Below are 17,210 nucleotides of genomic sequence, written 5' to 3'. Positions count from 1 at the left end.
AGCAAGATAGAGGTCTTAAATGTTATTCTTAAACTGTACCTCAAATGGGCGGATAGTTAAAACACTGCACAACTAACAACAGAGTAATAAATTAATGTAGCATTGCCTCATTGTGGCAAATATTTGCATTTAAAAAAAAAACAAAAAAAAAAACTCTCTGGCAGTGTCAAAATTTGTGACAACCTTCACATAGTTTTCCAGGGCAGCTGTTGCAGAAATATCCTGTCAAATATTTGGCCTGGCACTTCACCATACCTTAGAAGCTAAAAAAAGGGGAGTCCATGTGGATCAAATCATCTAAAAATAGTCACTATAGGGTCAAGGTCTCAGAGTGGCAGATATCAGGAGCTAAATGAGGTGCTTACCCAGTGAGATTTTAATGAGTAAAGTCCAGACTCAGCTCAAGCACGTAACTGTTTCACATTTTAGCTTTGCTTTGTGATTATTAGGGTGCTCGCAGGGTGATGCAACAATCTTTAAGATTTCTTTGCGATTTTCCATGGTGTGTGGCTTAGGAAAACATGTGACACAAGGAAGAGTTCATATCAATTAAACACAGCCTCACACAAGGCATATAAATGGATAACATGAGAAAGTTTATTGCTTTCATGAGAAATGATTTACTTGCAGAGAGTAGCTGGCGTGGCGTGCTGCCAGGGTTTTAGTGGCTGTCTGGGAACAGTGCAGATTACAGAAAATGCTGGTATAGCTAATAAAATGTGTCCAAGGGATTATCATTCCAGTAGTATTTATTTTAGAGCTCTCCCAGCTAATTGGGTGTGATGATAGAGTATTTTAAAGCAGAGCAGCCAAACTTGAATCAAACTGCAATACAGAGAAGTTGGCTGAGGAAGTTTGAGCCATTTATTAAAGCATATGTGTGTTGGTCAGTAGCGTTTCACGTCACATTTTTTTTTATATTGTTGTAATTTGTTTCAAGCAGCAAATAGTTTGAAATATGTGTCATTGTCTGCAAGGCTGAGTGTCCTTTTGGGGTTTTCTCCTAAAGTTGTCATATCACTGTATAAATATTTTATAGTCACGATGCTGTAGACATGAGCAGGGTTTTTATTATTTTACTATTCATGGCATGTGAGATGACGTCCTCACTTGGAGGAAATGGATACTGTAACATACTATATACTATAATATAAGATACAAAATTACCTATGCTCCACTTTCTTCTAATACATTTATTTCTATCTCCTAATATTCATGGATAAAGAAAATAACTGAACAGATGGAGAATGTTTTTAATTTTGTCCAGATAATTGAGGCGTACACAATTCCAAATCGTGCTGTCTGATTGGCCAGAGCCCGGAATAACAGCCGTCAATCATCGTCGATCTCAATACTGATTGGTTTCTGCTTAGCTTGCCCCCCTCCCCTCGCTTCTAGCCTGTAAGCAAGCAATTGGATGTCAAATAACTACGAGGCTGCGCTATTCGCGAACATCTTACGCTAACTTATGGCGGACAGGTCTTCACTCATCTTCAAAATACGCATCTGCCGTTAGAAATCCACCTTTTGGCAGCAGGTGAGGTCAAATGCGGAGGGACGGAGCGGAAGAGCTTTGCTGACAGGTGGAGGAAAAAATATTTTAGCTTTAAGCTAAAGAGGAGCAAATGGACGAAAACAAAACGGAGCTGGTCAAAAGTCTCTTAATATGGGTGAGTCTATTTGTGAATGCGTCGCCGAAACCGCGGGAGGGATTTGATTTACCTGTTCTTAGCTGGTGGGGGGGGTGTCAGTGACAATAATCAGAGAGAAAATGAAGGAGAGCGGACGGTTTGTCCGGCGGTGTAATGGCAGAATAAGGTTATTAGAGAGATTAGCTTCATGTTCGTCTCTGTGAGTCCATAGGTACGAAATGTAGCTTGGTGGGGTGGCGGGATGGGGGGGGGGGGGGGGGGGGGGGGGGTCCTGCCTTCAGCTGGATTTAAAGTTTTCACCTATCAGGCGGAAAGACAACAATATCCTCCAGTTTATTTGGCTCTGGTTAGACTTAAGCTGCTAATCCAATTAACCAGGAGGTATTTGTGGAATGTCGCGGTTTGGATTTTTGTTAATGTTATGTAAGTGATTAAATGTGGGCAAACACCAGCAAGTAGTAAGGCACCCTCCGGAAACCGCTTTGCTGGCTGTCCTGTGGTTAGTAATAGGCGCTGGGTCAATTAGATGTCGTGCAGGATTCATCTCACTCCTGGATGCTGTATCGATCCATAAGCCACATTAATGACTTTGTTGAAAAGCGATGTCTCTTAAGTAACAGATGAACATATCCGGTGTCAGAGCAGAATAAAAATAAAATAAAGGTGTCCCATTCAGGAAATAAAACTTCCTATTAACTTTCTAACTTGGCTCCAAGCTTGGTAGCTTTTAAATTGTATAGTGGACACAGTCGGACGGTTTTTGTGTGAGGAAATTGATCTTGAACTGGGAGAATTAACCTTACACCATGGCTGCTGCTTGAATTATTTACATCTAAGACGCCTTTGTGTTTACTTGGGTCTGTGCCGGTGTGTTTGTCACTCCCCCTCTATCCATTTATCATTCCTTCTCGGTCCTAGTGCTGCTCGATTATGGCTACAATTATAATCACAATTATTTTAGTCAGTATTGAGATTTTTTAATTCAGTAATTTGACTTTTGGAACATTCTGCATTTGGAGAAGGGCAAAAGTACACATGTAAAGGAAACAAAACAAACAAAAACAAACAAACAAAGGAAAAATTTGTATTTTTAAATTGCACAGCACTACTTTTTTTTTTTTTTTAATTGTTGTCCCACATACATTTCAGGGCATCACACATTTTAATATTAGAGGATAACCAAACTAAATACAAAACAGACTTCTTAAATGATATTTTATATATTAAATCATGAATTAACTGTGATTTTCTACATATTTTTGAAGGTGTTCAATTTTACTACCCAGACCTGATTACTGCCAGACCTGTTGAATCAAGAAGTCACTTAAATAGAACCTGTCTGATTAAGAGAAGCAGGCTAAAAAGATCACAAAAAGCAAAGCATACTATGCCATGATTTAAAGAAACTGAAGAACAGACTTCGTAATCCTTTTAGTCTGGAAAGGGTTACAAAGACATTTCTAAGGTTTTGGGATTCCAGTGAACTACAGTGAGAGCCATTATCCACAAATGGAGAAAACTCGGAACAGTAGTGAACCTTCCCAGGAGTGGCCAAAATGACTCCTGTAGGCCTCGCTTGCCTCAGTTAATTTCAGTGCTTATGATTCAACAGTAAGGAGGAGACTGGGCAAAAATGGCGTCTATGGGAGAGTTCCAAGGAGGAAAGTGACCAAAAAGGACACACAGGCTCATCTCACATTTACCAAAAAACCTCTTGATGATCCCCAAGACTTTTGGGAAAATATTTTGTGGACTGATGAGACAAAAGCAGAACTTTTTGGAAGGTTTGCATCACATTACATCTGGCTTAAAACTAACATAGCATTTCATAATCATAAAAGGAACATTATAGAAACAGTCAAACGTGGTGGTGGTAGGGTGATGGTCCGGGGCTGCTTTGCTGCTGGACAGCATGACCTGCTCATGACTTGGACAACTTGCTGTAATTGATGGAACCATGAATTCTGCTCTCTACCAGAAAATCCTGAAGGAGAGTGTCTGGTTATCATTTTGTCCCCTAAAGCTCGAGTGCATTTGGGGTTATACAGCAGGACAATGATCCAAAGAACACCAGCAAGTCCACCCCTGAATGGCTCAAAAAAAAAAACAAAACAAGAAACAAATGAAGGTTTTGGTGTGGTCCAGTCAAAGTCCAGACTTAAATCTGATTGAGATGCTTTGGCATGACCTTGAACAGGCTGTTCATGCTTGAAAACCCTCCAGTGTGGCTGAATTAAAACAATTCTACAAAAAAGAGTGGGTCACATTTCCTCCACAGTGATGTCAAAGACTCATTGCCGGTTAATGCAAATGCTTAATTGCACTTCTGGCTGCCAAGGGTGGCACAACCAATTATCAGGTTTAGGGAACAGTTTCTTTTCCTCACAGGGCCAGGCAGATTTCGATGGGTTCTGTTTTCCTTTAAATTAAATCGTCATTTAAAAACTGCAGCTTGTATTTACTCAGGTTATCTTTGTCCAGTGTTAAAATTTGGTTGATCTGAAACATGTATGTTTGAGAAATATGCAAAAATACAAGAAATCAACAAAGGGGCAAATACTTTTTCACAGCACCATGCAGAATATTTGCAAACTCTTTGATGGTGCACTATTGCTTATTCCTTTGGTTCGTCAGTCCTCATATGTTTTCTGGTTCTCAGCTGCAGACCTTCAACACTCCTGCACCCTGCCAAACATTGGAGGAGCTGACCACTGGAGCGGCAATGTCACAGGCGCTGCAGCAGATGTGAGAGCACATGCTTTATTTATTTGCAACCAGTTTTGTCAAGCTTGAGTATTTCATGTCGTACACTACTACTAGATATTAGGTCAAACGTGAAACAGTTGGGACAGTAAGCTTGAATTTTTTTACACTGATGCCCCCTATTAGTTCCTCTAATATATATATATATATATATATATATATATATATATATATATATATATATATATATATATATATATATATATATATATATATATATATATATATATATATATATATAATCATGAAAACTGCTGTCCATCTACAAATGGGTCTTTCTAAGTGAGAGCATGGAGTTTGGATGCTCTCGCTGTGGCTGTGTGTTTTCCCTGAAGTTCTCAAGTTTCATCCAGCATGTTAGGTTGATTGGTGATATTTTAATTGGTAATGGGGGTAGATTTAAACTAGATAAAGCATTTGCAAATGTATAGAACATAGTGCTATGTGAATAGGACTTGCTTTGGGGAGTGCTTTGAGTGGTCAGCAGGTATATCAATCCCTATCTGTTTGTTGTTTTGGCCAATTATTTTTTAGTGGCATAAATCTCCAGTAAGATAATATCTTACTCATAAAATGAAAGATAAGTGGTTAGTTTAGGATTCACTAATTTCCCCCAGTGTGCCTAATGTAGACACAGTTTTTGCCACTTTTGCCTGACAGCTGTTCGAAAAGTCAAACGTGCAACAACATTACAAAGCCTCTCTTCCATGGAAACACATGGTCACTTATTTAAATTCAGTCTTTTTAATGAAAAAACAGGCTCTTCCCCATGTACTAGAAAAATCATTACCCTTTGTCTGTTACAGAGACCCTGCGTGGTTCACTGATGGCTGGCTCAGTCGTATCAAATCAGATGTTGATGACAACTGGAGGTTAAAGGTACAAAGTACTGTCATGCCCCCGTCTACTCACTGCCCTCTCTGATTTTTCTTTATTTATTTTTTTTATGTCTATTTTGCTGAACCCCCTGTGTGCTAAATCCTCTGTTTGCTCCAAACCTGCCAAACTGTCCTTGACACTGATCTCCAAGATGCTCCAGGGGTTCTGCTTCTGGTTTAAGCTCGCACTCTGACCCTGCGCTCTGACTCCTCTGGTGAAAATGTGTTTGTCCAAATATGTCAGCTACATGAAGTGTAAGGGTGAAAAAAAAAAACTGCCATTCTCTCTACTTTGATTTGGTTGTGATGGTTTATTCCCCGCTGCTGCTTCCCCCGGCACACACGTTCCCCTGGAGGAGTCTTGTAATTCAGGTTTTGCTTTTGTGGTACAGCTTGTCGTATTTGCTCTATGCAGCAGGAAAGTTAAATGAAAAGAACTTGTGACTAAGAATTTCATGTTAAAAAAATCATATATTATTTTTTGCATTATTGGTAAAACTGTCACTAGTATTTTTGCAATGTAAGTTTTTTTTTTTTTTTTTTTTTTTTTTTTTTATAATATGGCTTTTATTTTTCTTTTGTGAAAAATTTTGCAGCAATCATTATATAATTCTGAATTTTAGACCATAAATTTTTTAAGTTGAGCAGAAAATGTTCTAAAAACTTTGATGATTTGAGAGGGAATGACCCATGTTGGTCTTAAGAGCTGTCATTAATATTAACTTAACCTACTATGCCAACTCAAAATATCTGCCATGAAAAAGGACATTCTCATGTGAGTGTTTGAAAAGTTTTTTTTTTGGTCTGCATGAACATGTATTATTTTCTGTTGTGGTTTGTCCGTTTTATACATGTAACAAATGAGAATATTTTATATCTTTCCTCAGATGAACAACCTGAAGAAGATCCTTCAGATGGTAGTTGACTATTATAATGAGGTATGAAGTACATAATCCTTGTTTTTGTTTTTTCACATTTGTTAAGGGATTGGTAGCAACAACATGTGAAAGCTGAGCTTTGGACTCTGCTTGCTACACTTTTGGGAGGTGTAGTAAGCACTGTTCATGCAGCACAAAGCCTAAAGGAAAATACAGTGTGCAGCTGGGATCAAAACACAGATCACAGACTATAAGCTATGGTAAACACTGCCACAAAGCAGTTTTTAATATCTATTGTGCCAACACAGTAGCTCATGGGCTCATATTTTAATCAGTAATTCTTTAAAGTTGAAATCTGGGGGATAGTGTGAAAATAAAGCTTCGGAAATAAAGCTTCACCTTAGTGAAAAGTTTAAGTGCAGCGTTTATTTTCTGCGCCCCATCAGGTCTTGGGCCAGGAAATCTCAGATTTTCCTTTACCAGATGTGTCACTGGTGGCAGAGAAGTCAGACCCCATTGAAATGGGGAGGCTGCTGCAGCTTATCCTGGGCTGTGCCGTCAGATGTGAGCGCAAACAAGGTTTGTTGTTGCTTGTGGATTACACATGATCTCAGTACTCATATCAGACCCAACTACAATACATTTGTAGAAATATCTACAAAGTAAATGTCTTAGCATGTCACTAACAAAGACACAGCTTATGAGGCAGCCTGGATTAGAAACCAGTGAGGAGAGTGACAAAGATTATGACAGTATTACAACAGTGTGTATGTTTGTGTGATTCATCTCCCTCATTATACTGCCAGAATACATTCGGATCATCATGACCTTGGAGGAGTCTGTGCAGCATGTTGTTATGACAGCCATCCAGGAGGTTAGCCCATTTTAATACCACATCTCTTGCTCAGTCACTTTAGAGGTATTAAGCATGTCCAGAAAAAAAAGCTTTGCTGAGCAGTTCTGTCATTTTAAATAACTGTTTAAATAACTATTTCAGCAGCAGCAGCAACAGTTTTGAAGGAGGCCAGAATATGTGCTTGTATATGCTAAAATAGGTTTAGGCTTTGCAGCTCTTTTTAATGAGTGTGTGTGTGCAATAAACTGAGTTCCAATTTCCTCTTCAGCTCATGAGTAAAGAGACCAAGACCCCATTTGGAGCAGAGCTGTCAGGGGACTTGGAACAGCAGGTCAGTATTATTACTACAGATATCCCACTGATTCTCAAAGAAAGTGTGCTGGGAAATTGCATTTCTAATGTCCAGTCAGTGGGATATGACAAATATAATACTTCTCAAACAAAATCCCAGTAATTGGTAAATGGACTGGGACTTGTATAGCTTCTCTCTACTCAGGTTGTGCTTTTTCCTAACATTCACACACACTCACACTCTGATGGATACATAGGAGGTCACTCAAGGTTCAGTATCTTGCCCAAGGATACTTTTGTCATGTTGGCTGGAGCTGCTGAGGATCAAGTCACCCCCTTATGATTGGTAGATGACTTTCTCTACCATCTGAGTGACAGCCAATCCTCTATTTCTAGACTAGCTTTGTGGTTGAACTGTAATAAATTTTTATTCTAATATCTCTTTAACAGCCTTGGTGCGACATATTAGTCCATCCTCTGTTTGCACTTCCTAATTTTCTTCTGATTGGCTGCCTCTTGCAAAGAAGATTTGAACAACAAGTGGATGGAGCTGCTGTGCTCAAACCAGACCTGAAATGATCATATTAGGCATATCTGGTTTAATTTGACATCATACAGAGCCAAGAAATTTTGGGTGTTTGGGTGGAACAGCAATGAAATTGAGCATTTAGAGCAGCTTGCAACCTCAGTTTTGGGTCACAGGTATCACTTGCACATATGCTGATCTGATTATTTAAAACTTCAGTTGTGTTTAATATGGTATTTTCTCCAACTAAAGTAGTTCAGCTTACAGTAATTTGCTTTGGCTGAGCTTTACTTTACTGTGCAACCTGCACAAGTTACTAATGTAACTTTTGTCAAGCAGTTGGCATCACAGCTGAAGTTAATTTTATTATGTTATTATTATTATTATTGTGTTATTTCAAAGGAGTCCAACCAATTTTCTTCTATATGTGGAGTGTTTATTTTTCGGTCTGCTAGTTTGAGGAAGAGCGTTACTGCTGTGCAGAGACTGCCAGAGCTCAATTATTAACACGAAATCCATGCTGTAGCGCTCTGGGGCATCAGCGGCGTCAATCGAAAAATGAACTGAAGGGTCAGGGATGGTCAGCAGCTTTGTATTAGTTTTATGAGTATTACATGCATTAACTTTGGAACTTAAGTTGATGTTTTTGTGTCTGTTTTAGCCGTTTTAGTCTTTGCTGTTTCTGATCCATGTGAGAATCATAGATGTTTATCCTGGTTTAATTATCTTCTAATTCATGTGTCCAGCTGAAAAAAGCTCTTGAGGACCTCGCTGATCTTCAGGCAGAGAAGGAAGCGCTAACTCAACGCTGTCAAGAGCTGGACCTACAGGTGAATGCAGACCTCATACAAACAGCTTGTGCCAGTGAGAATTTATACTGAAAAACATTCTTCAGTCTGATTAACTGGCGCTCGCTTGTCTACACGCATACATGCCTATGTACAGTATAAACAGGAATTGTGTAATGCTTTGGTCCATTGTGTGGAGCTGCTGTGGCAGAATGACCGTGAGCTTAGAGTCTGGGCTCTGCTTGTCCTACCGTGGCATTCAGCCCATGCTCTGCCGCTGCTACGAGGCCTCATTCAGCGCTGAACAGGCAGCCTAATTTTAGCATAGGGACTGATCAACTGTTTAACTGGACTCTCGACAGATTGATTTGTTCTGTCCCCAGTCTTGCTCATCTCTGATCGTGGCGAGGTAAGTCCAACATGGTTGACTGTTGACTGCAACTAAACCCATCTAAACCAGCTGCTTAAATATTTACTCTAACTCAGCTAACAGACGGCTCAAATGGGATTCAGACACAAGGCATGCAGTGTTTCCTTAATAATTTTTACTGTCATTCCAGTAATTAACTCAAGGACATTTAACCACTTTGTCATATTCTTTTGGGAAAAGCAACATCACATCATTTTGAAATGTATCTGGGTCTTCTGTTACTGAAAGACAGCACAGAATATTATGGTAATAACTGTGTTGTTTGAAAGAGTCAAGCTGCCAAAATAAATAGCTTCAGGTTAGCTAGAATAAACCAGACTGTGAGTTACAGAATATAAACAGTTTTGTCAGTTGCGTTATTGGTGATGGTATATAAACTGAAAGTGTGTTTTTCCAATAGTTTCCACACATACACACGAGTCAACTACAACATTAATCTGCCTACCACCTCTGTTTTTGTTTTGTTTAATAGGAGAATACTGCACTGTAATGCTTCAGTGATTATAATGATGTGGCCAATCAGTGGTCATTATCATAATAATAATGATAATTATTTCAACCAAATGGCACCGCTTTAGTTGAATTCCTGTATTTTGTGTTGTTTTTGTCTAATTTAGTCTCATTTGTAGGTGAGCTGTAAGGACATTATTGGACAGGTTTTTAAGCAATGACGTGTTATTCTCAAACTAATAATGTTTGATAACCTGACAGCTGACTTGAGAATGAAAACTAACTGTGCATTAATGTGTTTGCTTAAGCTGCACTTTGTCTGTGCTCTGCTTTCGGCATGGATTAACTGCACTGTTTGCTTTAACAGTTGGGAGTAATTTTTCATGGAAGTGGTGCTGAGCTGTGACATTTTGCTGTGTATGAAATAAGTGACCAAGAAGAGATTTAATGTTGTGTGTGTGTGTGTTTTTTTTTTTTCCTTGCTGATCAAAATTCACCTCAACTTTAAAACTGGACTACTTGTGAGAATGACTTTGTCACCTTACTTTTCCCGCACAGGTGGCCGTTCTTCAAGAGGAGCGGAACAGCTTACTGGCTGAGAATGACGTCCTAACAGACCGAGCTAATCAGCTGGACACGTTTGATGACCCAAGCACACCCTCAGGAAGAAAACACAGCCAGTTACAGCAACAGCTGGAGACGCTGCAGGAAGAGAACTTCAGGTTTGTCACTTTCCTTTAAAGAGGGCTGAGGCACCTCCTTACTTATGGTTTAAAAATAATTATTTGTGTTGTTTTTTTTGTTTTTTTTTCTTTTCTAGGCTGGAGGCTGCTAAGGATGACTATCGGATTCACTGTGAGGAGTTGGAGAAGCAGCTGATTGAAGTTCAGCACCGAAATGATGAGCTCACCAGCCTGGCAGAGGAATCACGGGCTCTCAAAGATGAACTGGATGTGCTGAGGTTTGTGTCTGTCATAAAGGGTACTGCGACTGATGTGTTAAAGTATTAAATTATGTAGAGTTAAGATGATAAAAATTAATTCAGTAAGATTAAAAAGTAAATTTTAAGGAGCAGTACACATACAAGCAGCCTTACAAGTGAGTATATCAGAGGGACAGCTTAGACTGGAGAAGCTAGAGAGGCAAGGCTGAACTGGTTTGGACATGTGCAGAGGAGGGAGAAAGAAGATTCATGGATGTAGTGAAGGAGGACGTGCAGAGGGTTGGTGTGATAGAGGAGGATGCTAGGGATAGAGGAAGATGGAGACAGATGATCCGCTCCGCTGTGGCGACCCGTAAAGGGAGCAGCCAAAAGAAGAAGACACAAGCAGCCGACTTCTGTTGCCTCCTGCTGAGAAACTAGTCAGAGCAGGAAGGCTGCACCCTTGAAGTCAGTGAAACTGGCTGATGTTTGAGTTTCTGACCTTGACACTGAGGGCTGTCATTTTGCTAAAGTGAACTCATTGTAACACTGATACAGATTATTGTGTTCCAACAAATTTACTCATTCTGAAAGGATTTAGGATCTCTTTTGTAAGAGTGTCCTGTTTTGTTTTGTTTTTTAATTGGAGCTCCCTGAGCAAAACCATGCAAGCACTGGGACAGCATGTAAGCTCAACACAGGAGGGATCTTCCTTGCTTTGAAATGTGCTAGCTTGTATTAGAAACCAGGGTATATAGGTTAAGGTAGAAAAGTCTTCTTTCTTAAGCATCACAATTATAATGAAGGACCAAATGCATGGCAAATATATTTTACAGTTCTTCATATTCTTTATTCTTGGGCAGGAAAATGTTTGTTTTTGCACTATTAAATATGAAATCATAAAGCTAATTTAGAAGTGTGCAGTGCCAGTTGTGTGCACATCTAGTCTGTATGTGTGCTGCAGTATTGTACATTCCAGTTTTCTTATTTTTGTTCGCGGGTGCGCCGTATAGGAACTGCTCAGATCGGGTGGTGATGTTGGAGGCTTCGGTGGAAACGTACAAGCGTAAGCTGGAGAATCTGGGTGATTTGAAGAGGCAGATGAAGCTGCTGGAGGAGAACAACATGACTTACATGCAAAACACTGTCAGTCTGGAGGAAGAGCTGCGCAAGGCCAACGCTGCCCGTGCACAGCTCGAGACATACAAGAGACAGGTAAATATGCAAAGCACAGCTCGAAATTGAATCCAGAAGCCATACTAATTATAAATCTCACACAATACTGATTCATCTGTAATGATTACATTTATTGGCATTTGCTGGGCAAGAGTGAGTCTGGTGCTATTTATTTTTATCTATTTAGGTCCAGGAGCTACACAGGAAGTTGTCTGAGGAGACAAGGCGAGCAGACAACCTGGCTTTTGAGATGAAGAAGTTGGAGGAGAAGCATGAAACTGGAATGAAGGAGAAAGAGGTTTAGCAGCATTTTTGTTAGCAATAACAAAATAATCATTTTTCCCTCTAGCTGTGATAAAACTGCTGTGATTAACTATCACTATATTTAAAAATCTCTTCTCCACCACTAGAGGATCATCATTGAGAGAGATTCTCTGAAGGAAATCAACGAGGAGCTTCGATGCACTCAGGCCCAGCAGCACCAGCTCTCCCAAGCAGGTATCTCATAGGAAAAGTCCTGCCTGACATCAGTTATTGCGGTGTTGCTACGTTATTCTAAAGTTCACATGCTTATTTCATATAGGCATCCTTCCCTCTAGCAGCCCCAGTCACGATAACCTGGCAGCTGAGTTGATGCCCGTTGAGTACAGGTAGTATCTCGTTGCTGCATTTCATAAGATTTCTGTCTTTTCTGCTAAACTGTGGTGTGTGACTGATGTGTAAATGTTCAGAGAAAAGTTCATCCGGCTGCAGCATGAGAATAAGATGTTGAGGGTGCAGCAGGAAGAATGTGAGCGTGAGAAGATTGCTGCTCTGCAGGCGCAGCTGGAAGAAGCACACAAGACACGCAGCGAACTGGACACTGAAAACAGGTCGACAGAATTTGCGTCAGGCACTGACGGATGTGATAGTGTTAGATTTAGTGTGTTTTAACTTCCTTATCAAACAAATTTGTTCTGCATATTAACGTTTCATTCCTCTGGATTGTGGTCAATCTCCAGATTGAGCCGAGAGCGGATCAGTGAGCTGCAGCAGCAGGTTGAGGACCTCCAGAAGGCTTTGCAGAGTCAGGCATCCAAGCCCGATGATGTAAGTGTGCCAACATGGACTGGCATCAGTACAGAGAACGTTAATGTTCAGCCGTTATGCTTTGCTGACATAGTCTTATCACTTATACGAGGTAGGCAGGGAAAATAGCTTGAGCCTGAGATGGATTGATATTGGTATAGAAGGATACATGCATATAGTCAGGTCCATATGTTTCTGAAAATTTGTGTAATTTTAGCTCTGTCTAACACTATAGTGGATTTTAAATCAAACAGTCATAATGCGATTGAACTACAGATTTCCAGCCTTAATTCAAGGGGTTTTACAAGAGTACAGCATTAACAGTTTAGGAATTACTGTTGTGTGTAGAGAGACTAAATTAGAATAATTTTGTAACTGTCCAACTACTTATGGACCTAACTTTAGAGAAAGTCAGTCAGGGGAAAACCAATTTATTTAATTTTGCCATCCAGAATGAAACCCCTTAACCACATTTAATTTTGTACTTTTCATTTTCAGTCAAACCTGAAGCGGAAACTTGATGCACACATGTAAGTGCAGATGGGTCTGAGCTTTGATTCATAAGTGAAGGATGCAAAATGAATACTCATGTTTTCCAGCAGAGGGAGGTAAAGAAGCAGCATTTTTCTTTCCCTCAGGGTCCAACTGAACGAGGCTCAGGATGAAATCATGAAGAAGAAAGAACTGCTGAAGGACCTTCAGCCCGACAACACTCAGACCTGTAAGTTGCACATTATGCCATCATCACGCAACACCTGCTACCCTGTCAGCCATAGACACAAAGTGATGGCTCATATAATTTTTTTTTTTTTTAATTTAAAAGCCCTGAAGGTGGATGAGCTCATGGCTGCTCTAAAGAAGAAGGATGATGACATGAGAGCCATGGAAGAGCGATACAAGATGTACCTGGAGAAAGCTCGCAATGTGAGCAATATTAATTGTGTTTTGTTATTTTGAGTGTTGTCTGTATTAGTATTTCACTATTGTTCCTTCCTTTGTTCCTGCTTCTAGGTGATCCGAGCATTGGACCCAAAGCTGAATCCTGCTACTGCTGAGATCCAGTCTCTGAGGAACCAGTTAGCAGACCGAGACAAGCAGGTTCTCAGTTTGGAAGTAAGTCTGCATTTTTAACTTGGTCAGACTGAAACTGTATGTTGGGTCAACATATACAACCGTAGAAAGTGAAGTTAAGACACAATGAAAGAAACACGAAAAAACTTCTGGAGAAAGAATCTGGCAGTCTCTTTTAGATTCTCCTATATTAGGAATGTTTACCCTTACTGCATTTCCAAAGTGTGCAAATAAAGTTTGGTCCCTTTGCCTTTTATTTTTTAAATGGACTGACATTTTGGTTGGTTTGTCTCGTAGCGTCAGTGTGAGCAGGCCAGGCTGAGAGAATATGAGGAGAAGCTAATTGTCACAGCATGGTATAACAAGGTAAAGTAAAATAGTGAGATGATTGCAAGATGATCCTTTACATATGTACTTCCTGCCTCTTACAGCATACTCTGTTTTCCCTCTGTCCTCAGAGTCTGAACTTTCAGAAGTTGGCCATTGAATCGCGTCTCGGGGGGCGCACTGGCTCCATGCTGTCCCCCGGGCAGTCCTTCTTGACGCAGCAGCGGCAAGTCTCAAATGCCCCTCGCCGGGCGCTTTCAATCAGCGTGCCTGCCACTACCTCCAAGTAGACCGTGTCACAGAGCCAAATGTCTCCACTTATTCAACTAAGGAAAAGTCCATAGCGCTCTCTCCCATAAGTGACCTTAAACACATCTGCTCTCAGCAAGGGGAGGGGGTACGCCGACTGGCATCAGTGAGCAGCTGCTTCTCAAACCCAACCTGACAGGTCACCCACCTGAGGTTCACGACTACGCATTAGCCTGAACCCTGAACATGCATAGAACATTAACCCACTGCTATCTGAAGCAGTGCACAATGCACCAACACTAGATTAGACTAAAGCACATTTCCTGTCTCTGCTTTGCCGTACAGCTCAATACTTGCTATAATCAGTTTAGCCTGGGCTCCTTTATCTCCCGTCAGGACTGAGAGAAATGTAAATGACTGCTTAATGATTTTATTTAGAGTTTGATCTTACTGTTATTAATGAATGTGAATGCTAAAGCCAAGTTCTTGTAACTTCAGATGACTGACGTGTGTACAAGCTGAACAATCAAAGTATGCAGTGTCGTCAAACCGCAGCATCTGAGGAAAAACAGACAGTTTGAAAAGAAATCCTGTATCTGGTGCTGGCCACCAACTGCTTTTTGAGCATCAAACATCAGCCACTTGAAGTTTTTACTAAAATGGAACAAAGTAAAGCTGTGAAAATCCTGAATCATATTAACAGCAATCAGCCTTTTAAAGTAAATCCAGGAAATGTTTTCTATATTCCCAGGGAGTAATGAGACCTCAGTACTGGCAGCATGCTTGCAGTAAAAACTGACGGGCCTTTCTGTTCACTGAATATCTTGAATCTTATTGAGCAGTGACTATCCAAGAGTGTAATCTATAAATTTGTACAGCTGTAAACATGATTTTAACACCAGCTTTTGATCCAGATGTCAGAATCAGGTTAGACATTCATACAGTACCTTCAAATTGTAACTTGGAAAAAAAAAATGTTTGTTACTGTAAGCAGGATTGTATCATGAATATGTCTTCAGGCTGTTTAGTATCAGCATTGTAGCGGCGCACACTTTGTCTTTCAGATTGTTGGTTTCTGGCTGCCCGATGCTACAACGGTTAGATAAACTTTAAAACTGCATCCTGTTACCATCATTTTTAATAGAATTATTGCTGATAGCTTTGATTTATTTTTCCTTTGCAGTGAATGATTCTTGTGGAATGCTAATATTAAAGCAGTGTCACTCGTAAAAATAGGAAGTGTCATCAAGTGTAGCACAGCACAGAAACTGTGAGTTGTGTAATTTGTGTGTAAATGAAGAAAAGTGTGTGTGTGTGTGGGGGGGGGGGGGGGCGTAATGAAATTTCAGGACTGTAAGAAGTCCACATTTTAAAGCTTTTGGACTTCTTGTGAATAAATACATTTTCTTTTTCTAAACCTGTATGTTATGAGTTGCGTTAAAAAGCGAACAGAAAACATTATCCACAAAACGTTTTCACAGGGAGTTGGCAACCCCATACACGTGCTGGTTTACAAGCTGTAGATGACTGTTTTATGTTTATTTTCCTGGTCAAGTCAGGAGTGGCTTGATATGGAGAATTTGACATCTGTGGCTCAGATGGCGTGGTGGCTCTTGATGCACTGACACCAGCCTCAGTCCACTCCTTATGAACCAAAGTTCTTGACAGTCCTCTCAAGGTTGTGGTCATCTTGCTTTCCAGCTTTTTTACAGAATAACTTCATCACACCTAACCAATTAAACAATACTATTGAGGAGGTCGTTTTTATCACGGTCAAAATCTACAATCAAAAGATGTCTTCATGAATGAAAATACAGACTGTTACCAAAAGGTGCAAATCATTAGGTACACTCAGGAACAGGAAGGCCGAATTAGACTTTGCCAGAAAACATCTAAAAGAGCCTGCACAGCTCTGTAAAAATATTCAAAAAAGATTATCTTGGAACAGAATGATGGTGAGAAAAATGGCTCACGATGTAAATTTGCCAAACACGGTAGAGGCAATGTTATGGCATGGACACATATGGTTGCAAGTGGATATGGATCACTACTGTTTATTGATGTCACTACTGGTATAAGTAGCAGGATCAATTCTGAAGAGATGGGGCTATACTCAGATTCAACCAAATGCTGCAAAACTAATTGGACAGCACCTCAGAGCTTTGATTCTTAACAGAAAAAAAAAAAATTATATATATATATATATATATATATATATATATATATATATATATATATATATATATATATATATATAATATATTCATGTTTATTTGGCTGTGAACTGATTGTGTGCATGTTTAGATTAAATAAATCTTGGTGACATCAAAATTTATTTATGATTCATCCAAGTAAACAGCAAAATACATTTAAAAAATCCCATTCACGTAACAGGCATCTGCTTAATGTGTCATTTAAAGCAAATTTGCATTTAAAATTGATCATAGCCTTTATGTCAATAGAATTATTTGTAACAACTAAGCAACTGTAACTTAAAAGCAACAATTTCAGTCTATACATCAGTTTATTCATCACTTTCACAAGAAACATTTACTCATATGTGGAAACATTTATTTCTACTTCAGGAACTCGTGCCCTTGGAAAATTTCCATGGATTTATTTCTTGTGGCAAAAAAAAAAGGTAAAGTAGGTAGCAGCATAGTTGACTAATATCTGCAAACTTTCCACCTCGTATAGCCTTACAAAGGTGCCACAACTCAATTGGGTGTGTACATGTTATTGTTCACGTGCACACATTAGGCTGTGCTCCACTACTTAATAGAATTACACCTCTGCTCAGCACTGCCACAACCAGTGCCATGGCATCAGTTGTGGCATCTGAGGGTGCCACAGTGAAGTGCTGATGCCACAAACCAGCCCCCGTT

The 17,210-nt window shown here is 39.8% G+C and overlaps 1 protein-coding gene across 1 annotated transcript; it reads left to right on the top strand.

The window, feature by feature from the left end:
• Positions 1–1,516: 1,516 nt before the first annotated feature.
• Positions 1,517–15,666, top strand: hook1 (hook microtubule-tethering protein 1). Its single transcript, XM_030727863.1, has 22 exons — positions 1,517–1,670; positions 4,312–4,397; positions 5,222–5,294; positions 6,181–6,231; positions 6,618–6,750; positions 6,978–7,045; positions 7,296–7,358; positions 8,591–8,674; positions 10,071–10,234; positions 10,333–10,473; positions 11,448–11,649; positions 11,798–11,908; positions 12,021–12,108; positions 12,194–12,260; positions 12,342–12,482; positions 12,612–12,699; positions 13,177–13,208; positions 13,317–13,399; positions 13,502–13,602; positions 13,690–13,791; positions 14,047–14,115; positions 14,208–15,666. Exons 1-22 carry the CDS (start codon positions 1,626–1,628, stop codon positions 14,364–14,366), a joined length of 2,151 nt encoding a protein of 716 aa, XP_030583723.1. The 5' UTR covers positions 1,517–1,625; the 3' UTR covers positions 14,367–15,666.
• The last annotated feature ends 1,544 nt before the right edge of the window (positions 15,667–17,210 follow it).

This window comes from Archocentrus centrarchus, chromosome 4 (genome assembly GCF_007364275.1).
Source record: "Archocentrus centrarchus isolate MPI-CPG fArcCen1 chromosome 4, fArcCen1, whole genome shotgun sequence".
NCBI classification, from domain to species: domain Eukaryota; kingdom Metazoa; phylum Chordata; class Actinopteri; order Cichliformes; family Cichlidae; genus Archocentrus; species Archocentrus centrarchus.
The sequence above is the reverse complement of the archived record's forward strand: the minus strand, read 5'-3'. Positions and strand labels throughout refer to the sequence as shown.

What these genes read in the sequence shown, in the direction of transcription:
- hook1 (XM_030727863.1), top strand. Translation starts at nt 1,626, where the DNA reads ATGGACGAAAACAAAACGGAGCTGGTCAAAAGTCTCTTAATATGG. An exon ending in GTCAAGAGCTGGACCTACAG is followed by an intron (nt 8,675 to 10,070) that starts GTGAATGCAGAC and finishes TTTCCCGCACAG; the next exon opens with GTGGCCGTTCTTCAAGAGGA. An exon ending in CGGAAACTTGATGCACACAT is followed by an intron (nt 13,209 to 13,316) that starts GTAAGTGCAGAT and finishes TCTTTCCCTCAG; the next exon opens with GGTCCAACTGAACGAGGCTC.